The 23,917-nt window shown below is 35.7% G+C and overlaps 1 protein-coding gene across 1 annotated transcript in view; it reads right to left on the bottom strand.

Moving 5' to 3' along the window:
* LOC132749237 (hillarin-like) overlaps positions 1-23,917 on the bottom strand; it is a gene marked incomplete at its 5' end in the record, with an annotated part of 45,163 nt that overhangs the window by 8,909 nt on the left and 12,337 nt on the right. The window contains 1 exon segment of the mRNA XM_060738960.1: positions 20,018-20,239. Coding sequence (XP_060594943.1) covers positions 20,018-20,239 — 222 coding nt within the window.

Here is a 23,917-nt window from a genome sequence, read left to right as displayed (position 1 = left end):
TTATTGGGCGGACAAGCTTTTTTTTAATCAAGGCCCCTGTGACCTTGACCTTTGACCCAGTGACCTCAAAATCAATAGGAGTCATCTACTAATCATGACTACCTCCATGCCAAATAAGAAGACTGTGGGTCAAAGGAATCTCAAGTTATTGGGTGGACAAGGTTTTTTTAGTCAAGGCCCCTGTGACCTTGACCTTTGACCCAGTGACCTCAAAATCAAAAGGAGTCATCTAGTAATCACCACTAACCTCCATGACAAATATGAAGACTGTGGGTCAAAGGAATCTTAAAGTTATTGGTCAAACAAGCTTATTAGTCAATGCCCTTGTGACCTTGACCTTTGACACAGTGACCTCAAAATCAATAGGAGTCATCTACTAATCATGACTACCTCCATGCCAAATAAGAAGACTGTGGGTCAAAGAAATCTCAAGTTATTGGGTGGACAAGGTTTTTTTAGTCAAGGCCCCTGTGACCTTGACCTTTGACCCAGTGACCTCAAAATCAATAGGAGTCATTTACTAATCATGACTAACTTCCATGCCAAATATGAAGACTGTGGGTCAAAGGAATCTCAAGTTATTGGGCGGACAAGCTTTTTGAAGTCAAGGCCCCTGTGACCTTGACCTTTGACCCAGTGACCTCGAAATCAATAGGGGTCATCTACTAATCAGGACTAACCTCCGTGCCAAATATGAAGACTGTGGGTCAAAGGAATCTCAAGTTATTGGGCGGACAAGCTTTTTTTTTAGTCAAGGCCCCTGTGACCTTGACCTTTGACCCAGTGACCTCAAAATCAATAGGAGTCATTTACTAATCATGACTAACTTCCATGCCAAATATGAAGACTGTGGGTCAAAGGAATCTCAAGTTATTGGGCGGACAAGCTTTTTGAAGTCAAGGCCCCTGTGACCTTGACCTTTGACCCAGTGACCTCGAAATCAATAGGGGTCATCTACTAATCAGGACTAACCTCCGTGCCAAATATGAAGACTGTGGGTCAAAGGAATCTCAAGTTATTGGGCGGACAAGGTTTTTTTAGTCAAGGCCTGTGACCTTGACCTTTGACCCAAAAATCAATAGGGGTCATCTACTAATCATGACTAACCTCCATGCCAAATATGAAGACTGTAGGCCAAAGGAATCTCAAGTTATTGGGCGGACAAGGAAAAACCGACGGACGGGGAGACGTCCGGACGGACAAGCTGATTCCAGTATACCCCCTTTACAACTTTGTTGTGCGGGGGTATAATTAAGTGAATTTTGAATACTCAGATGTATGGGACCGTATATCATGCAATACGTATATGACTAATATACAGTGATACGTACACTAGTAATATAGGGAACTTTGTACGAAGTCAGTATTACTAAGATACGTATTTTTTTTAATTACCAGGTCAGATATTACCAAAATATGATTTTTTTTTATTCTTGTAAATACGGATTTTGTATATAAACAGAGAATAAAGATGTACTTCAGAATTACCCACTTTCTGCAAGAGGGAAGAAATTATAGTCTGATCTGACATTTGTCAGAATATATTAAATAGTAAAGCTTTGAGTAAAATGTAATATTTCCCGGATTTATTATCATGTCAATTGTATACTGATTTAATGGTTAGTGAACTAACATATAAAAGATCGACAGATCCTCGACAGTGCTCGTAGCATGTACAAAAAAAAAAAAAAAATGACAATATATATTGAAATTTTTATTTATATAAAAATTTACAATAAGCCACTCCTTTGTGCATTATCTAGCTCAGGACCGCCTGGTTCACTATACAGTAAAAACCCTCAATTAAGACCACCATCGGGACTGGACCAAAGTGGTCTTAAATGCGAGGTGGTCTTAATTGTGGATATTTTTATCATTGCTTACACACGATATGACCAGGGCCTATTTTAGTCATTTTGTATGAACAAACAATGTGTATCTTAACCTGCAAATACAATATAAATGTATATATTTTATAATGTTACATCTGATGGGAAGAAAACATATTTCTGAAGAAATTTAATATCAAATTTTCTTTGTTCTGATTTCAATAATAATTATTGTATGAGGTACATAAATCACATTTCATATCAGACTTTATTTCTTCACAAAACAAATATGCATAAAGCAACATTAAACCACTATGAAATTAACATTCTCACCTTTTTTCATTAAATATCCCATAAATAACAGCTTTTGACACCTTGTGTAATCAAGTGTCATGCCTAAGAGCAATCAAGCAGATAATAACAACACATTTAAGATCTAGGAAGGTGTTGATTTTAATATCAGTGGTCTTAATAGTGAGGTCAAATAAAGAACAAAATAAGGAATTGGGACTGAATTTGGTGGTCTTAAATGTGGATAAGTGAGGTGGTCTTAATTCTGGATCATGTAACCATTGACATAAAGAACAGAAAATTCCGTTCTTTTAAAAACTGGTCTTAAAAGTGGGGTGGTTTTAAATCCAAGGTGGTCTTTAGTAGGGATTCTACTGTATATGTTCTGCTAAACACCCAAAGACGTGTATTTACAGCGTTTCATTATATTATATACTCCAGGGCTGGGAATTAAAACTGCGTCGTATCCTACAAAATGTAAACAAACGCCGCCATCTTGGAACGAAAAAGGTATGTTTTTGTTTATAACTCTTTTTGTTGAAAATGACTGAAAACCAGATATACATGTACATATTAACACGCTCCACTATTTTCTCCTTCGTTTGGTATATTTGCTTGTACAACTATTCTGTAAAACAAAAGTTATAGTGAACTTGCTACTTGAAGCCGGCCAAAATTGTTATGAAATATTGTGGATACGACACCGTTCATATTGCTTTTTTCCTTCAAATCAATTATATTCTCATTTAAGAGTTTACCATAAACTTAAAGATATAATTTTGTATCATTTGCTAAAATTTCATTTAAAAGAGATGATTATTTTCCAAGATCTCATTTTAAATTTTAAGCATTTGCAATGGAACATGAGTAAAACTCTAGAACAATTCTCCTGATAAGCTGAACATTATAGCCGCACTTTCAAGTCTCAAACGTATCTGCAAACGTAGAATTTCGTTACAAAATTACTCAAGGGGTGGGGGAAATAAAATCACGTGTACTGATAAATTTGAGTAGGTGACCCCCTATTTTTACCATGTGTACATAACGAGAATCAATGCCCCCAGGCAGGGCCAATTTTGACACCAGTGGAAAAATTTGAACAACTTTGGTAGAGGACCTATAGATGATATTATATAGCAAACATCAAAGCTCTATGCCTTGTACCTTCAGAAAAAAAGATTTTTAATTTTTTTACTATATGTATATAATGAAAATCAATGACCCCCGGGGTGGAGCCAATTTTGACCCAAGGGCTATAATTTGAACAATCTTGTAGAGGTTCAATTCGCAAAGTATCATGCCAAACATTTAACCTCTAGCCTTTGTCAATTCAGAGAAGAAGATTTTTCAAGTTTTTACTTTATACATATAAGGAAAACTATCGCCTCTGGGGCAGGGCAATCTTAACACTAGGGGCATAATTAAAACAACTTCAGTTGAGGACCCATAGATGATATTATATACCAAATATCAAAGCTCTAAGCCTTGTACCTTCAGACAAGAAGTTTTTTAATTTTTTACTATATGTACATAGTGAAAATCAATAAACCCCGGGGGTGGGGCCAATTTTGACCCCAGGGCTATAATTTGTACAATCTTGGTAGAGGTTCACTACACAATATTTCATGCAAAATATCTAACCTCTAGCCTTTGTCAATTTAGAGAAGATGATTTTTTTAAGTTTTTACTATATAAATATAAGGAAAACCTATGACCCCCGGGGCGGGGCTAATTTTGACACTAGAGGCAAATTTGAACAACTTTGGTAGAGTACCTATAGATGATATCATATAACAAATATTAAAGCTTTTAGCCTTGTACCTTCAGACAATAAGATTTTTTGATTTTTTACTATATGTACATATTGAAAATCAATGACCCCCGGGGCGGGGCAAATTTGGCCAATTTGGACCCAAGGGCTATTATTTGAACAATTTTGCTAGAGGTTTACTACATAATGTTTCATGAAAAATATCTAACCTCTAGCATTTGTCAATTTCGAGAAGATAATTTTTTAAAGTTTTTACAACATATATAACATATAAGGAAAACCTATGACCCCCTTTAAATGAAAAGCATGTTATCTATGGACTATATACATGTATTGTATATTTTAAATTTTAATATTACGCTTATACTATTGTTAAATTCTTCATCACACCATATTAGGGACGTTTTCGGGAGTTTTCATATAGGCAAAATTAAAACTGTTCTATAGAATTTCTTTGAACTTGGCATGTTGTTAGAATATGATAACGGAAACATTTGAAGCGGAAAAAAAAATTAGGGTCACCTTTCTCGTTTTTGAGTTATCTGCCCCTGAATCAGAATTTTCTACTTATTTGAGGTCATTTAAAGGGCAGATAACTTATACATACGTAAATGAATTCTTGTTTTTACTTCTGGATAATATTTTTCTTTTTATTGTTTAATACAATACACAATTACATGCAATTCCCTATACCGTTTGTTTTAATTTTTTTTCAATGAAAATAAAGGTATGTTTAATTTATAACAAGAGCTGTCGGTAGGACAGCAACGCCCCACTATTCTTAGTGCTTGATAGTAAAAAACTAGAACTGTGTCCAAAGGACACGGATGCCCCCACTGACAACATATATATGGTATATAGTGAAAAAATCAACAAAGGGCCATTATTCTGTTAAATTTGGTTGCAGCAAAAATTCCTTCCTTTACTACCATCTACACATTCAGGTTGTTCATCCCTGGAAGTTTAAGCAAAATCTGCCATCCGGTTTAAGAGGAGTTGCGTTCACAAAATTTCTATATGGTATATAGTGAAAAAATCAACAAAGGGCCATAATTCTGTTAAATTTGGTTGCAGCAAAAATTCCTTCCTTTACTACCATTTACACATTAAGGTTGTTCATCCCTGAAAGTTTAAGCAAAATCTACCATCCGGTTTAAGAGGAGTTGCGTTCACAAAATTTCTACATAGTATATAGTGAAAAAATCAACAAAGGGCCATAATTCTGTTAAATTTGGTCGCAGCAAAAATTCCTTCCTTTACTACCATCTACATGTTAAGGTTGTTCATCCCTGAAAGTTTAAGCAAAATCTGCCATCTGGTTTAAGAGGAGTTGCGTTCACAAAATTTCTACATAGTACATAGTGAAAAAATCAACAGAGGGCCATAATTCTGTTAAATTTGGTCGCAGCAAAAATTCCTTCCTTTACTACCATCAACATATTAAGGTTGTTCATCTCTGAAAGCTTAAGCAAAATCTGCCATCTGGTTTAAGAGAAGTTGCGTTCACAAAATTTCTACATAGTATATAGTGAAAAAATCAACAAAGGGCCATAATTCTGTTAAATTTGGTCGCAGCAAAAATTCCTTCTTTTACTACCATCTACACATTAAGGTTGTTCATCCCTGGAAGTTTAAGCAAAATCTGCCATCCGGTTTAAGAAAAGTTGCGTTCACAAAATTTCGGGACGTACGGACGGACGGACGGACAGACGTACGGCGTGACGGACGGACGGACGGACACTCGGACGGACAAGTGCAACGCTATATGCTCCCACTCTGTGGGGGCATAAAAATGCTTGATACAGTTACCTCCTCCTGTTTACAGGTTGGGGTCATGATGGTGAACAAGTGTGCAAAGTTTCAAAGCCATATGTCAATGGACTTTGAAAATATTTGAACTATTACAAAAACTTTAACGTAAATTCTAAGTCGAAAAAGGGGCATAATTCTGTCAAAATGCTTGATAGAGTTACCTCCTCCTGTCTACAGGTTGGGGTCATGATGGTGAATAAGTGTGCAAAGTTTCAAAGCCATATGTCAATGAACTTTGAAAATATTTGAACTATTACAAAAACTTTAACATAAGTGGTTACGCCGACGCCGATGCAGACGCGGACGCTCGGGTGACTACAATAGCTCTACTTATTCTTATCGAATAGTCGAGCTAAAAATTAGGCCAATTTTTAAGAAAAAATGCACAGGTTAAGAGAAGAAGTGGGAAAAAACTATCCACTTTAAATTTTTTCTTGAAATTTTGCATATTGACTAAGACGATGGTAAGCTTTATGAAAATAAGAAGAAAAAAATGTATTGTTTCGTTTCATTGTAAATTATCTGCCCTTGAATTTAACGAAACAAAGTCTAATTCAAGGGCAGATAACTCGAAAATGAGAACGGTGACCCAAACTTTTTTCCGTTTCAAATGTTTCTGTTATCATATTCTAATAACATGCCGTTTCTGTTATCATATTCTAATAACATGCCAAGTTTAAAGAAATTCTATTGAACAGTTTTAATTTTGCCTGTATATCTATATGAAAACTCTGGAAAACGTCTTTAAGTAATTCAATATCTTTACAGGAATTGGAAATTTCTGATGTGTTTATTTGCTGGCATTATAGCAAATCATAAAGAAGACGATCAGCTTCATGTCGTCACGAGCAGGTACACAAGGGGAAGGTACCCCATAAATGCTATGGGACATGGTTCCTAAGTTTTGGCAAATTGCAAAGACATGGGTTTGTGTCTTGATATAAGCTACTGTTATGCTGTATTTTTTTAGTTTGATTCTTTCAAAATACTTTTCGTAAAATTATTGTATTTTCTTGATTGTTGGGAAAAGCTTGTTAAATTATTGAAATTCAGAAATATGTAAATTATCAATTAGCCAGAACCGCTGGCATGTTTTTTTGCAATTTACGGGTCTGACACATATATGTTAATTTACGTCACATGTATGACAACATGATTATTATCATTAATTTTATCTAAGACATTGACTCTGATTATCTGTTTGACTTAAAAAAAGGAATTAACATACCGCTGGCTTTTGGCATCTAGCTTGTTTATCAGTCTTAATCAAACCATTTTGATTGGTCAAATCGATAATTCATAATTGATAATATTATAAAATTTGTTTTCAAGTTATAATCTTATGAGTGGATTTATACTCACCTGATAGTACATTACATTAGGATTTATCTCCGCATATTACGTTCAATCCGCCTAATAAAAACCAAGCGTCTAACTACACTGATCATCACATGATCATTAGACGCTCTGTTGAAGTACAACAGGACCCCAGTTTATTCTATAAGTGAAAAACCTGAACATAGTATAACTTATAGAAATACATCAGGGGAGGAGGGTGGAACCTATCAGGTGAGTATAAATCCACTCATAAAATTATAACTTGAAAACAAATTTTATAATTTCATTTCGTTGATTTATACTCACCTGATAGTACATTACATTAGGCAGTACTCACCTCCGGAAGTGGTGATATATTTCTGCCTTCTTCTTGAAGATCATAAAACAATTCTCTGAACAAAAGACCTCTTTTTCTTCTTCTTTTTTATTTTAAAAACATTCTTCTTCTTGAAGAACCTCATAAAAAACTTTCATAAAACTTCTTTATATCCCATATATACATGTATACATAAACGGTACAATCTTCTCAAAAATCAATTCCACACAAAATCCATCGGGAATAAACTTTGATTTAAAAATATCTTAGAAAAAATTCAATCTTCTACACAGTGAGAACACTTGGAAATATAATTTAATGAAGGTGTTTTCTCTTGACCAATCTGCAGCGTCGAGAATTGATTTCATTGACGCACCTTTAAAACGTGCCCATGAGGGACCTAAAGCTCTTGTAGAATGTGCTGTTACACTTTTATGTTTATCTTCATAAGCCTCTTGAATAGTTTTAACAAAATATGAAGCCAAAGTTTGTGAAGAAGCTTTAGAATGAGGTACATTTATTGTCAGAAATAAACTTGTTTCATTTTTACCTTTAGAACGTTTGAAGGATTCAGTTCTTTTAAGATAGATAGCAAGTGCTCTTTTAGGATCAAGTAATTTGTTGGTCTTGAAAACTGGTACAAAAATTTTTGCTGATGAATGACCAGGTCTATCCTGTTAAGCTAAACCTTGTCTGATAAAAGTTACCCCATCTGCCTTCACAGAAATAGCTCCTTCTCCTAATTTTAATGCTTGAAGGTCGCTGGCTCTCCTGAATGTCGTGATAGCTATAAGAAAAACAACTTTATATTATGATAAAAATTTAATTGATATTTTTCTCAAAGGTTCAAAAGGATATTTTTTCGCACTAAGAACTTCAGGCAAATCCCATTCAGGCAACAACTTTGTTAGAGGAGGTCTTAAATTGAATACTTCTTTTAACCTTTAACCCCATGAGCATATTGCGAAAAATGGCCGTTTTCATTGAAAAGCCTCCTGTAACAAGTTTAAACTGCTATGAAACTATGAAAAATGCTTCAATACTGATGAAACTTGGCTACACCATAGCCTCTGTAACAGCATGCTCAATCGTAAATTTCCTGTTACCATGGCAACGGGGAACGTCTCAAAATTGCCAAAAATCACTATTTTGCATTGTTTTTTTCCATCAAAACTGATTTCAAAGTGCTGCAACTTCTCAATGAATTGAGATAGAGCAAAAGGCTTTTCAGCGTCGGTTACTAGTTACCCTAAGATCGAACTGAGGTCATTTTTAGCCTGTCACATGTCCAAAATTTTCTTGGCGATGAGGGGGACTCCACCCCCTTCAAACCCCCCAAACAGAAGGGGCACATCCCTGGCAACATTCTGGCAACCCCCTGATGTAACATTTGGATGGGGGGCACTTTTTTTAACAACATTTCTCAAACGAAAACCAGTGTTTGGGGCCTAAATAGGGCACTTTTTCACTGTTTGAGGCCTCAAAAAGGGGGGGGGGGCAAAAAGCCGTCGAAACACGCTTATATGAGGGAAAAGGTTAATAATCTGATAACATAAGGATGTTGACCAATAGGAGTGTTATCTACTGGAGGTAAAACTGCAGATAACATAGAGCGGTAACCTGCTATTGTACGATACTGTAAACCTTTATTGTACAGATCTGATAAAAACTCAGCACAATTATTTAAGGATGCTGTGAAGGAGTCAATATTCTTTTCGGACACCATATCATAAATTGTCTAAATTTACTGGAGTAATCTTTCTGCGTACCAGTTCTCCAGCTGGCTGTAAGAAGTTTCCTAACTGATTTTGAAAAACCTTTTTCTCTAAACTGTCTGTCGATAGCAACCATGCAGTCAGTTTCAGAACACATATCTGAGATTTTGTTGTTGTAACAAATTTGTAACCAATGGAAGACATAACGGTTGAGCTACCGACAGATTCAATAACTCTGGAAACCATGGGCGTTGTGGCCAGAATGGAGTTATTAGAATCAGTTTGCAATGAAACTGTTTCATATAATGAAGAACTCTGGGAATGAAACAAATTGGGGGAAAAGCATAAGCATACATGTTTTCCCATGAAACTGAGAGAGCATCTATTGCATATGCTTCTTGGTGTGGAATCCAGGCACAAAATATCTGAGTTTTCCGATTGAGGGCTGATGCAAAAAGGTCTATGCTCGGAACACCCCAAATTTGAAATATTGTTTGAACAACTGAATGATTCAGACTCCATTCTGTTGAATGAATTTTCATTTGACTTAGACTGTCTGGTAATACATTTAATTTGCCTGCGATATGGTTCATTTGATTTTGTAGAGAAAATTTCCATAAACTCCAAGTTTGGAGACAAAGGTAAGGAGATTTTGTTCCCCCCTGTTTGTTTATATACAGTGCACTCCGGATACAACGAGATCGTCGGGACTTCGCATGATTCCTCGTTATAACCGGGTTTGTTGTAACCGGGACAGAACAAATTGAGAAATCCGACACCGTCGAGCATCATTTATTTCTACTTTCGCTTTCGCGTGCATCCTTTTTGAAGAGCATATAATGGGAGACAACTCTTTGCAATTCAGAAGTTTTTGTTTTATTTAGATATACATGTATATAAATATATCTAGCTATCATAGAATTTAAACAAAACATGAAAACACAACCTACGTCTAACCGCGTGTGTTTTTTCACTAATATGTACATTTTAAAATTCGTTGTCAAAAGTCACACAGTGTATTTCTCACGAACACCGTATAACATCGCAAGAAATTAGCCACTTCCTTTGTGCTAATCACTCTCAATGAAATTGTTTTGTTATGACATTTCGTCACCTTAAGGACAATTTGGCCCGGAGCGCTGACAAAACAAGGCTGACACATTTGATCGCTAATTGCTCGACCCATTATCTCGTCCCCAGTCAATAATTTCTTCCTTAATTGACCTTTATTATTGGTCATCATTGTTTTTCTCAAGGTGACAAACTGATGCAGACCAAGTGCAAATGAAGTGACCTCGTTAAAATTCTGAAAAATACGCATGGGACGGCGAAATTATGTACATTGTAACCGATATATCGCTAAAACCGATCTTGTTATAAACGATAAAAAATGAAAGGAAAATAGAAGGAAAAAGACCGGGACACAGTAGAATGTACGTTGTAAGGGGTACCTCATTAAAACCGATCTTGTTATAAGTGGAGTAGACTGTATTGTACTACGGTTGTATTGTCTGACCGTATCAAGACATTTTGACCTCTTAACAGATGACTGAATTTTTTCAAAGCAAGAAGCATTGCTTCCATCTCCAGACAATTTATGTGCAGATTCTTTTGGCTTTGAGACCACTGTCCCTGCACTATATGATTTTCCATGCAAGCCCCCCAGCCTATCATCGAAGCATCTGCTTGGAGAACCTTGTCTGTTTTCCATGGTAGAAAAGATCTGCCCTTGAAAATATTGGCTGGGACTAACCACCACTGAAGGTGACCTTTCAAATGATTTGTAACTGGTATTTTGAAACTGAGATTCCGAGAACTGGGTCGCCAATAATGAAGTAGATGTAATTGCACTGGACGCATAAATAACCTGGCATTTGGAACAAGTTCTATACATGATGCCATCAAACCCAGAATTTACAACAGAATTTTGGCTGTGACCAACTGTTGTTTCTGAATTGCCAGAATAAACTGCACAATTTTGTGATGTCTTTCTGGTGTCGGAGTTACTGTTCCCTTTTCAAAATTGAAACAGCCCCTATGTACCGTATTGTTTCCATTTATCGCCCCCGGGCGTTGCAAAAACGGAAACGGGGGGGGGGGGAAACAGGGGGGGGGGGGGGGGGGCGTTAATTAGAAGCACATTTGCATAAAATGAACATTAATTTTATGTTTAAAAATATCTAAAAATCTCCCAACTATTTACGTCCTATATATAAACCCCTTGTTCACCTATGATAAATAAGCAGCACAAAATCATTGTAGACAATAAGGTTGTCCGCTGACCAAGATAAACTTTGTCAAGTATTGATTTTTCCTGCTCTGGTGGAGAAATTATGACATAACACATCAGTTTACCTGTGTGTAAAAAACTTGATTTAATGATTTAATCAATACACAATGGAAGGTTGCACTTCTAAGAAAACCTACACGAATGCATTCAAACTGGAAGTTGAATGTTACTTGGAAGTTACAACAGTTAGTTTTTTTTTCTGTTTATTTTTTAAATACACTTCGGATATTAAAATTTTCAAGTCAGGTAAGATTTTTTTTTTCATTTTTCACCCAGGGGGCGCTAATTAGAAGGGGGGCTATAAATAGAAACAATACGGTAAGTATTTTTCTGAGCTGGACACAGTTGAGATTTTTTGACATTTATTATAAAGCCTAGCTGCATGAGAAGGTCCAGCAATCTCGATAGATTTTGAACAATCTGTATTTTGACTGCATTTAGCACCAGCCAATCGTCCAAATAAACTGCTAGATGAAACCCCCACTGTTGTCTTACATAAGCTGCTATTACTGTAACCAGCTTGGTGAAAGTTCGAGGTGCAGACTTGTGCTCGAAATCGATATGCCTTGCCCTGAGAAGAAAAACTCAGGTATTTCCTGTGAGGGTAATAGATAGGGATGTGCATGTATGCATCGCTCAAATCTATCGAAATTGCATAACCTCCTTTCTGAACCAAATTTAGAACAGATTTTAAAGATTCCATTTTGAAATGTTGATGTTTCAGATACCTGTTTAGGGGCTTTAAATTTATATCTAGCCTTAGATCTCCAGTTTTCTTTGGAACAAGAAAAAAAAACGTACTGTAAAAACCTTGTTAGACCTGGTCTGGAGGTATTTCTTCTATAGCATATTTTCTTATTAATGTATCTACCTCCTGCAGTATAATATCTAATTGTTTTGGGGGGACTCTTGTTTCCAATTCCCCATTGAACTTTGGAATTTCTACAAACTCTAACTTGTAACCTTCCTTTATTATATCTAGGACCCATTGGTCTTCTGTTATTTCTAACCATTTTGGATAAAACTGTTTTAGCCTGCCCCAAACAGGTATCTGTGGATGAATCATTAACAAGTCAGGTTGATTTGTTACAAAAAGTACTACTTACATTAGATGTTTTAGGCTGTGATTTCACCACCTTAGGTATGGTAAAATTACTAATATTGGACCTCTGTGGCTGTCTGTAGCTCGGAAATTGACCCCTGGCAGGACGACTTCTAAAAGTCTGATTAGGCAACCGTGGTCTCTTCAACTGATTTGAAGAGGTAGAATCTGGAAACTTCCTCTTGCGACCTACCTCTGGTAAAAGATCTGACAATTGAGAATTCATCTCTTTCCTATCTTTTAACTTCTTTTCCATACCATCCCCAAACACTCCTGTATGGGACAAAGGAAGTGTCCATAAATGATCCTTAATGTCTCTAAGATCATGTAAGCCTGTGGCAGCTAAAGCTGCTTTTCTTCTTACTAAATGGTGAAAAGCACCACAACGAGAAATTTGATCCAATGACTTTGTAGACATCACAAAGATATCTCTAACACACTGTATGATTTTGTCTACATTTAGAGAATTCTCCTGTGTAAATGTCAATAAATTTCCCAACGCCTGTTGTATGTATAAATTAATAATAATGCCCATACGTGCTGCACATTGACCTTGAAATGCTATCTTCTCAAGAGCTTTGAGAGGTTGTGAATACAGAGATTAAGACTTCCAGGCTGCTTTACTATCATATTTCTTCATCAAAAGTGATTCTACTATGGTATCAAGACTTGGAACTTGCAACAACTCTTCTGCAGAGTCACTTACAGGAAATGTTGACTTATAAATCTCTTTATAAGCTGAAATTCTAGAAGGGTCTGAACTACGCCATGACTCCTTAAGTACTGTAACTTGGCTGTCATCAATAAGCAACCCTGAAGTATCTTTGTCTGGTTTAGTAAGTGCATCTTCACCAAACAATTGTGCTATAGTTTCTCAGTCTTAGAACTGTATTTAGTAAACCTAACTGGCTGTGGGATGCCATCAGCGTCTACAATTTCAACACTAGCACGAGACCGGGGGTCCTTGTCTGAGTCGATGCCTAATTCAGAACGCTCCCTTTGTCCTGGTTGCAAAGAGAGAATATCATCAGGAATATTGTAATCCCTGTTCAATGAGTTAGTAAGAGGTAATAAGGGTCTACTACCACCTGGAGCGGTGTTATCCCTCAATGGCACAAGTCAACTCTCACCAGAAGTGAAGTTTTCCAGAGTGTCAGAAGTACTCGGTCTCTGCAAGACAGTTTCTGAATTATTCTTGGTCATAAAACCCATGAGCTGATCAAATTTAGCATGTAAAGAAGAAACTACACCTTTAAAATCGGTAACATCTTTACGTAAAGAATCTAAATCTTTCATACTCGCACGTGGAGTGCATTTCTTTGCCGAAGATGACAAACCAGAAGTTCTAGAAACTGAACTTTCCGATAAACTTTCTTCCACCAAATAAGAAGAAATAGCTTCACTGTTCATGATAGTATAAACAAAAAACAAACTTACAATAAAAGTCCAAAATAAAAGTTTCATCACACGATGTGAACGTTTTGAACGCCGAGAATAAACTGGGGTCCTGTTGTACTTCAACAGAGCGTCTAATGATCATGTGATGATCAGTGTAGATAGACGCTTAGTTTTTATTAGGCGGATTGAACGTAATATGCGGAGATAAATCCTAATGTTATGTACTATCGGATTGAACATACTATGCGGAGATAAATCCTAATGTAATGTACTATCAGGCGAGTATAAATCATGAAATGAAATGTATTTTCATTGGTTAATATTTTCTTGTTTAAGGGTCATTTCTCCATTGGTTAATTATTTGAAACCTATGTTACAATTATTCTTGTATTAATAAAAGAGACAGAACTTTTTGATATAGAACTTCATTCAACCAGTCAAACAGAAAACATGTTATTGTGTAAGTTTAAAGCTTGGGCGCCGCAGTTTTCTGCAGTGCAATTTAATGTACATATATTGTTGCTTTCAACCGGTTTGGAATTGTTGTTATAAAGATGTGAAACTATATAATAACTAGAAATGTGTCCATAGGACACGGGTGCCCCCACCGCGCCACTGTTCTGTCAATCTTATGACTCTAGGTCAAATATTTTTTAAAAACTAAAAATCTTTTACTAAGTAAAGGGCAAGAACTTTACAAATACTGAATAAATCCACAAGAAAACCCCAAGGTGCATAAGTACACATGCTGACCAACATTCTTGTAAACTTTCAGGCCTACAAGTGAAATACTTTTTGAGCTATGCATGAACAAGTTGAAAATTGCAAATTTATACTACTGTAAGTCAAGGGCAATAACTCTAACAAAACTGAAAAAATCCACATGTAAAGTCCCAGGTGCATAGCTTCACACTGGTGTGAATCATTATTCCTGTAATTTAGTGATGTTGATCATTATTCCTGTAAAGTTGGTTGATTCTAACTCAAGCACTCAAGGAACAAATAACAACATAAGCACTCAAGGAACAAACAAGCAAATTCGTTGAATTTATATCCCCCGCCGAGTACTGGTTATTATTAACACAACAACTGAAGACATAAGGCTTTATTTATATATTAATCATGGCATAAACAGTAATATTCTTTGAACTTGATAAATATTCAGGGCAATAACAGGACCATAACTTTGTGTTAAATAGTAAAATCTGGAAATGCCAATGAGATGTATGCATACTACATAACTAATCAAGGGCCATAAATCAGAGTTATAAGTATCTGACTGGAACAAGGCGACTATATGCATATCTCCTCTTAGTATCCCATAAAGTTTCATTGAATTCCAGCCAGTAGTAGCAGAGAAGTAGCGAGGAAACGATTTTTACTCTATATGCATACTTCATAACTAATCAAGGGCCATAACTCTGAGTTAAAGTGTCTGACCGGGACAAGCCGACGATATGCGCATCTCCTCTTGGTATTGAAGGTTCCCATAAAGTTTCGTTGAATTCCAGCCAGTAGTTGCAGAGAAGTAGTGCAGAAACGATTTTTACTTTATATGCATACTACATAACTAATCAAGGGCCATAACTCTGAGTTAAAGTGTCTGACCGGAACAAGCCGACGATATGCGCATCTCCTCTTGGTATTGAAGGTTCCCATAAAGTTTCGTTGAATTCCAGCCAGTAGTTGCAGAGAACTACACCGGAAACGATTTTTACTCCATATGCATATTGCATAACTAATCAAGGGCCATAACTCTGAGTTAAAGTGTCTGACCGGAACAAGCCGACGATATGCGCATCTCCTCTTGGTATTGAAGGTTCCCATAAAGTTTCGTTGAATTCCAGCCAGTAGTTGCAGAGAAGTAGCGCGGAAAAGATTTTTACTCTATATGCATACTTCATAACTAATCAAGGGCCATAACTCTGAGTTAAAGTGTCTGACCGGAACAAGCCGACGATATGCGCATCTCCCCTTGGTATTGATTATTCCCATAAAGTTTCGTTGAATTCCAGCCAGTAGTTCCAGAGAATTACTCCGGAAACGATTTTTACTCTATATGCATACTACATAACTAAGCAAGGGCCATAACTCTGAGTTAAAGGGTCTGACCTCAACAAGCTGACGATATGCGCATCTCCTCTTGATATTGATGATTCCCATAAAGTTTCGTTGAATTCCAGCCAGTAGTTGCAGAGAACTACTCCGGAAACGAAATTCGGACGGACGGATGGACGGACGGACGGACAACGCCCAAACTATATCCCCCTCCCGATTCTATGGGCGGGGGATAATAACAACATAATGAAACGGTTTTTACTAAGTCAAGGGAAATAACTCTACAAATACTGGATAAATCCACAAGCGAAACCCCAGGTGCAAATCTAAATATGCTGAGCAACCTTCCCATAAGGTTTAATGACTGTATGTCAAATCCTTTTTGAGTTACATGCGACACAAGTTGAAAATTGCAAAAAATTTCTAAGTCAAGGGCAATAACTCTAAAAATACTAAATAAAACCAGACGAAAATACCCGGTGCACAACTGCACATGCTGATCAATATTCCTGTGAAGTTTCATGACTCTATGTCAAATACTTTTTGAGTTACATGCGACACAAGTTGAAAATTGCAAAATTTTACTAAGTTAAGGGCAATAACTCTAAAAATACTAAATAAATCCACACGAAAATACCCAGGTGCACAACTACACATGCTGATCAACATTCCTGCAAAGTTTCATGACTGAAGGTCAAATACTTTTTGAGTTACATACGACACAAGTTGAAAATTGCAAAATTTTACTAAGTTAAGGGCAATAACTCTAAAAATACTAAATAAATCCACACGAAAATACCCAGGTGCACAACTACACATGCTGATCAACATTCCTGCAAAGTTTCATGACTGAAGGTCAAATACTTTTTGAGTTACATACGACACAAGTTGAAAATTGCAAAATTTTACTAAGTCAAGGGCAATAACTCTAAAAATACTTAAATTATCCAAATGAAAATACCCAGGTGCACAACTACACATGCTGATCAACATTCCTGTAAAGTTTCATGACTCTTGGTCAAATACTTTTTGAGTTACATGCGACACAAGTTGAAAATTGCAAAATTTTACTAAGTCAAGGGCAATAACTCTAAAAATACTAAAAATATCCAGACGAAAATACCCAGGTGCACAACTACACATGCTGATCAACATTCCTGTAAAGTTTCATGACTCTAGGTCAATTATTTTTTGAGTTACGTGCGACACAAAAGTGAACAGACGGACAGACGGAAGGAAGGACGGACAAGGGTAAATCTAAATGCTGGCCACTAAAGTGGGGGCACAAAAACAGAACAAGAGCGATCAGTAATCACATGTGTCGCCTCATGATGGCCAATTTCATGTTGGGACAAATTTTGTGACAGACAGACAGACAGACGGACAGTGCACAACTAGACTTGGTACTGATCATTCCTGTAAAGTTTGGATAAAATTGCACCAGTAGTTTATGAGGAATAGTCCGGACAAGCTTTTGCGTATCTGGCAACAGACAGAAAAAAAACACCTTTTTATCAAAGGGCCATAACTCAGCCAAAAATCATTCAACCGAAAAACCCGTGCAATATGCTCAAGGACTTGAGCTACAGATCAATCCTGTAAAGTTTCATTGAAATTGCATTAGTGGTATAAGAGAAGTAGTCCGGACAAACTTTAAAAATAAAAATTATCAAAGGGCCATAACTCAAACAAAAATCATTGAACCGGAAAAATGCTGACAATATGCACAACTAGACTTGGTACTGATCATTCCTGTAAAGTTTGGATGAAATTGCACCTGTAGTTTATGAGGAGTAGTCCGGACAAGCTTTTGTGTATCTGGCAACACACAGAAAAAGAAACCTTTTTATCAAAGGGCCATAACTCGGCCAAAAATCATTCAACCGGAAAACCCTTGCAATATGCGCAAGGACTTGAGCTACAGATCAATCCTGTAAAGTTTCATTGAAATTGCATTAGTGGTATAAGAGAAGTAGTCCGGACAAACTTTAAAATTAAAAATTATTAAAGGGCCATAACTCCGACAAAAATCATTGAACCGGAAAATGCTGACAATATGCACAACTAGACTTGGTACTGATCATTCCTGTAAAGTTTGGATGAAATTGCACCAGTAGTTTATGAGGAGTAGTCCGGACAAGTTTTGTGACGGACGCACGGACAGACAGACAGACAGACAGACAGACGGACAGACAGACGACGGAGAAGTGATCCCTATATGTCGCCACTACTCCGTAGAGGCGACACAAAAATGAACTTTCTGAGTTGTGTTTATAATAACAATAGGATTTTTAAATAAATACCGAAGATGAGTAAATATTACCATTTAACAGACAGACGTATCCTCCCTTACCCACCCCGAAGAACCCCAGCCCCAAACTACCCATACACCAAGTTTTGGTGTCAATAGGCCTAAGCAAACTCAAGTTATTGAACTGAAACTGAATGCTGCCTCTTGATATAAGCTACCCACACACCTAGTTTGGTGTCAATAGGCCAAAGCAAACTCAAGTTATTAAGCAGAAACTGAATTTCTATTTTTAGTTACAGTGACCTTGACCTTGTTCATAAACACCAGGGTAGCAATCTCAAGTTGTGTCTTGATATAAACTACCCACATACTAAATTTGGCATCAATAGGTCTAAGCCAACTCAAGTTATTATGCAGAGACTACTTTTAGCAACATTGACCTTGATCACAGACATCTGGGTGCGTCCTGATATAAGCTACCCTGCTGACACATCAAATTTGCTATCAATAGGTCACAACTATTGAGCAGAAACTGAATTTCTAAATTTAGCAATAAAGTGACCTTGGCCTTAATCATAGTCACCTGGATAGTTATCCCAGTCTTGATATATTTTAGCTACCCATACACCAAGTTTTGGTGCAAACTCAAGTTATTGAGCAGAAACTGAATTTCTATTTTTCGTAACAGTGACCTTGACCTTGATCACAGATGCATGGGTAGCATTTTCAAGTACAGTGTGACTTCTGAAAATCGAACACCTGTGGGACTAGCCAAAAAGTTCGGAATTTGGAAGTTTCCGGAATTCAGAAGTTCGGAATTATCAGATCAATTAAAAACTGTTTTATTAAACATTAAATTGTTTGAGTTTGATGAAAATATAATTATGAAGCATGAAGCTGTTTAAATTAATAAAATCCCAAAATTATAGGGCTTTTCAAAAAGTTTAAAACTATATTAAATTTCATTATCACCTACAACTGATTTTGTTTATACAATGTAGCATAATGTAAATTCTCACAATTTATCCTGTAGTACCAGCTACAAACCTGTAATCTTTGTTTTTCATCACATTATACTTTTCTGAGTTTCTTAATTTTCACACTTTAATCAAGTGTTTGATATGCTTGACAGGTTGTGATTCTTAAATGGTTACTGCTAATTGGAAGATACTAACATTTTGAAGGTTTCTCAATCTCAAGAATAATATTCCTTCACACATTTTTTCAATGTCAAGATTTTGGAAGTAAATTTGAATTGATATAAACCAAATTTTACAAGAAAAACGTTCAGAATTCAGAATTTAGAAGTTCCATAATTCAGAGGTATTGATTACATAGAAAACAGAAGGAGAGAATTAATGGTACCCTGAAAAATGTTCGGATTTTCCGAATTTCAGAAGTTACAGAATTAGGAATTGACAAGGTAGTGTCTTGATTTAAGCTACAAACACACCAAGTTTTGTGTCAATAGGCCAAAGCAAACGCTGAAACTGAATTTCTATATTAGTAACATACAAGAAACATGGTGTTGGCCATGATCCGAGAAGAGCACGATCCCATGACCCCTGGGTTGAGAGACAGACATCTTTACCACTAAGGTCATCGCTCCCTTAAGCTTATTCTATCCTATGACTAACAAAGTGTGTATAGAAAAAGTGACAGACTTACTTTTTAGTTCCATTTTTTCTTGACTTACTTTTAACTTTTTTCACAACTACACATTAGTTTGGTCCTACAAACATTCTGTCCTAGGAGTATCTCATTTTACTTTTACTGTAATACTAAATATTTACTCTACGCTTTGCTCTGAAAACATGTTATTTTACAATTTATCTTAAAACTTAACCTTTTTATCTCTATCATCCATCTTCTTCTTTTTCTTTGACATATCTCTTTCAAACATGTTTGTCAGTTCCTTTAGCCTCACTTCCCATTCTTTACTCATCTCGTCTGACAGTTTCTTTTTCTCCTTTTCCCTCTCTATCTGGAAATTCTTCAACAATATGTCTTCCTCCTCACGATGAACTTGTTCAAGTTGAACCTGTGCCTCCGCTAGTTTCTTTTTGTACTGTAAAGAAGGAAATTGTTCTTTTAACATAACAGAAATTTGTTTTACTTTCTTGCTGGGACAAAAAATGTACACTTTTGGTCCCAGTTTCATGATAAGAAAAGAGCACTTATAAATGTAATACACTTCAGTCACTTACTGTCGGATAGTTAATAAAAAACTAGAAATGTGTCGTCACGCCATGGATGCCCCCGCATGCAGGCAAAATTTCAGATGTTATAATATTTAGTTCCAAATTTTTTCCACAAACTGATTTTTTTTTCATTTTAAGTTCAAAGCCCTTAAACTTTTCAATGTAAACACAAACCATTTTTATACAAAGTTCAAGGCACTGAAACTATTCAGTGTTAACTAGGGATGTCATCTGGAGCCAAACGGCAATCCGGATATCCGAATCAAACATCCGGAAACATCCAGATGTTCGGATCGTTGTTATATTCTTAGTCTTATTGCTGATATGACGTAAACATATTTTCGCAACCTTTTCCAAAGTGTAATATTTCGTTTTACTTCCTTTTTAATTGAATGTTACGTGTCAAAAATTTTTCGTTATTAACTTTATTATTTCTATACAGAATATGACTGTTATCGATAAATTTAGTGCATATGGCACTTACGATTTAACATGAAATGAAAATGAAATTCATCGCCGATTGTCTCAATTCCTCAATTAGTGCTATGATACACAATAACACTCGCTTTTATTTGTGAAAACAAAATAAACACCAGTAAAATATAAATATAATGTTTCCATTGTTCAATAACACACATACAATTTACACACGATGACCTTTGACAGGTGTGTAGCCGGCTTTGCAAAAGAATCTGCCAATCTTTGATGTTTACCAACATGTAGTCCTGGCTGTTTGATTCGAATCATTAAAGAAGTTGCCGAAACTTACATGAATTACATACATTTAAGTGTGCATATGAAAAAAAATCTCTGAAAAAAAATGTTCTAAAAAATGCACATGTTTGATTAATACTAAAGGAGAAAGTTATTTTGTCGGATAATTATCGTATCAATTTCAATAAAAGCTGTGATAATTGACATTTCATTATTCGTAAGTGCATTTCTTGATTTGATTATTTTATTTCTACAGATTTTTCATTTTCTCAAAATAAGGAGTCCCAAAATATATATTTAAAATAATAGCCTAATTAAATATTTAAATTTGGACATTAGAAATGTAACATCGTTGCCGATGACAATCACACGAGACTTAGAATATTCATCTTTAATCCTACAAGATTTAAATTCGTTTGGTGTTTAATATAATTAATTAATGTAATTATTATAGTAATTATTGATTTTTTGTGGTCTAAAGAGATTATGATGTGTATTGTCAAACTAAGGTACAATATACAATATGGTGTCAAACTAAGAGATTGATTATCTCAATGCATGTTTTTTTATTACATTTTCTCAATATTCTGAAACACTTTTTGCGAACATTCCAATCCGAAAATCAGCTGCGGACACCGAATCGTGATCCGAACGTTCGGATATCCGGACACCCGAATGACATCCCTAGTGTTAACCTTTTGTAAATTGCATATTGCATACAGTTAAACTTCGTTCACTTGAACTAAGATCGCTCAAATACCTCCCTTCGCTCGAACTCATCGCCCAGTCCCGGTTAAATTCCTATATAATATATATTGTTCTACCTCGGATCGCTCGAACACCCATCGCTTAAACTCTGGAACCTGATCTCTGGTCCCTTCAGCAGAAATATAGTGTAAATCACACCTTTTCGGTCGAACACAAACATACAACAAAGTTTGCAGGTCGGCATGTTCTAAATAATTTACAGTCGGCGACACGTGTTTTTAACACCTCTTGATTGTGACAAAGGCAATTATGGTTAATTGATACAAAATAAATGGTGTTGTAACCGATTTGTTTGTTATGATATAATTGCATATTTGCTGTCTTTAGTTACGACAAAAAGAAAATAACTCCTGAAATGCTCAAAAGACAATAAATAAATTACGTTTACCCGGACGGCTTTAATTACAACCGTGGTTCATGTATCGTGAATTGTAACAGTGCAATCTATTTATAGAATGATACTTGTATGTGTGTTTAATTTAGTAAATGACTTCAAATAGATGCTGCTATAAAATGTTTTTTTTTTAAATATTTTATTAATTTGTTGTTTAAAATAAAATTCATCCCATAATAAACATATAAATATATTTTGAACATTGTTCACAGTTTAGATAATGATTGCCCAATCAAACTCAACCAATTACAATATGCATGAATTTACAGTGTGTACCGTCAATACTGTTTTCAAAAGGGTAATAATTATAAGTATGACGTATTTAAATGATGTACTAACAAACAATTATATTGACGTATTTATCATTTGACCGATGTAAGCTGGAAAACCTTTATGCCTATGTTCTATGTAATAATAGTTCAACCTTGGTTGGCTCGAACTACCGATCTCTCGAACAAATTTGCACAGGCCCTCCGAGTTCGAGCGAACGAAGTTTGACTGTATTTGAACTACTTATTCCTAAGATATATCTATATGTCAGATTTGAGTTGAATGTGTACAACCATTGGGAAGATAATGAACGGAAACTTAAAATTTCTGATTTTTTTTTCAAAGTTCAAGAGGGATAACTCTGTTAGCTATCATCAAACCATGACCAAATTCGAAATAGACTAATGCATTCTTATGACATATCCATATCTTTAATTTGAGTTGAATATGTACAACTGTTGGGGAGATAATGAACAGAAACTGAAAATTTCATATTATTTTCAAAGTGAAAGGGGCATTACTCTGCAGAAAAATCATTGAATCATGTTCACCTGCATATTTTTTTAACGTATCCATATGTCAAATTTGAGTTGAATGTGTAATACTGTTGGGGAGATAATTAACCGAAAATGAAAATTTCATATTATTTTCAAAGTGAAAGGGGCATAACTCTGTTGAAAATCATTGAACCATGACCAAATTCGAACTTGACCTGCGCATTCCTTTGACATATCCATATGTCAAGTTTGAGTAGAATGTGTAATACTGTTGGGGAGATAATGAATGGAAACTGAAAATTTCATATCATTTTCAAAGTAAAAGGGGCATAACTCTGCCAAAAATCATCGAACCATGACCAAATTCGAACTTGACCTGTATTTTCTCATGACATATCCATATTTCAATTTTGAGTTGAATGTGTATTACCGTTGAGGAGATAATGAACGGAAACTGTAAATTTCATATCATTTTCAAAGTAAAAGGGGCATAACTCTGCCAAAAATCATCGAACCATCACCAAATTCGAACTTGACCTGTATTTTCTCATGACATATCCATATGTCAAGTTTGAGTTGAATGTGTAATAATGTTGGGGAGATAATGAAAGGAAACTGAAAATTTCATATTATTTTCCAAGTAAAAGGGGCATAACTCTGCCAAAAATCATCGAACCATGACCAAATTCGAAATTGACCTGTATTTTCTCATGACATATCCATATGCCAAATTTGAGTTGAATGTGTGAAACCGTTACTAAGATAATGAACGGAAACTGATAATGACAGAATGACGGAAGGACAGAAGGACGGAATGATGGAACAGGGTAACACTATATGCCCCAGCCATTATATGGCGGGGGCATAATAAATATATACCGCTGAAAACACTGACTGAAAAT

Source organism: Ruditapes philippinarum, unplaced genomic scaffold (assembly GCF_026571515.1).
Source record: "Ruditapes philippinarum isolate M1 unplaced genomic scaffold, ASM2657151v2 ctg4218_1_1_1_1, whole genome shotgun sequence".
Taxonomy (NCBI): Eukaryota; Metazoa; Mollusca; class Bivalvia; order Venerida; family Veneridae; genus Ruditapes; species Ruditapes philippinarum.
Note: the sequence above shows the minus strand (reverse complement) of the source record. Positions and strands in the feature narration are given on the sequence as shown.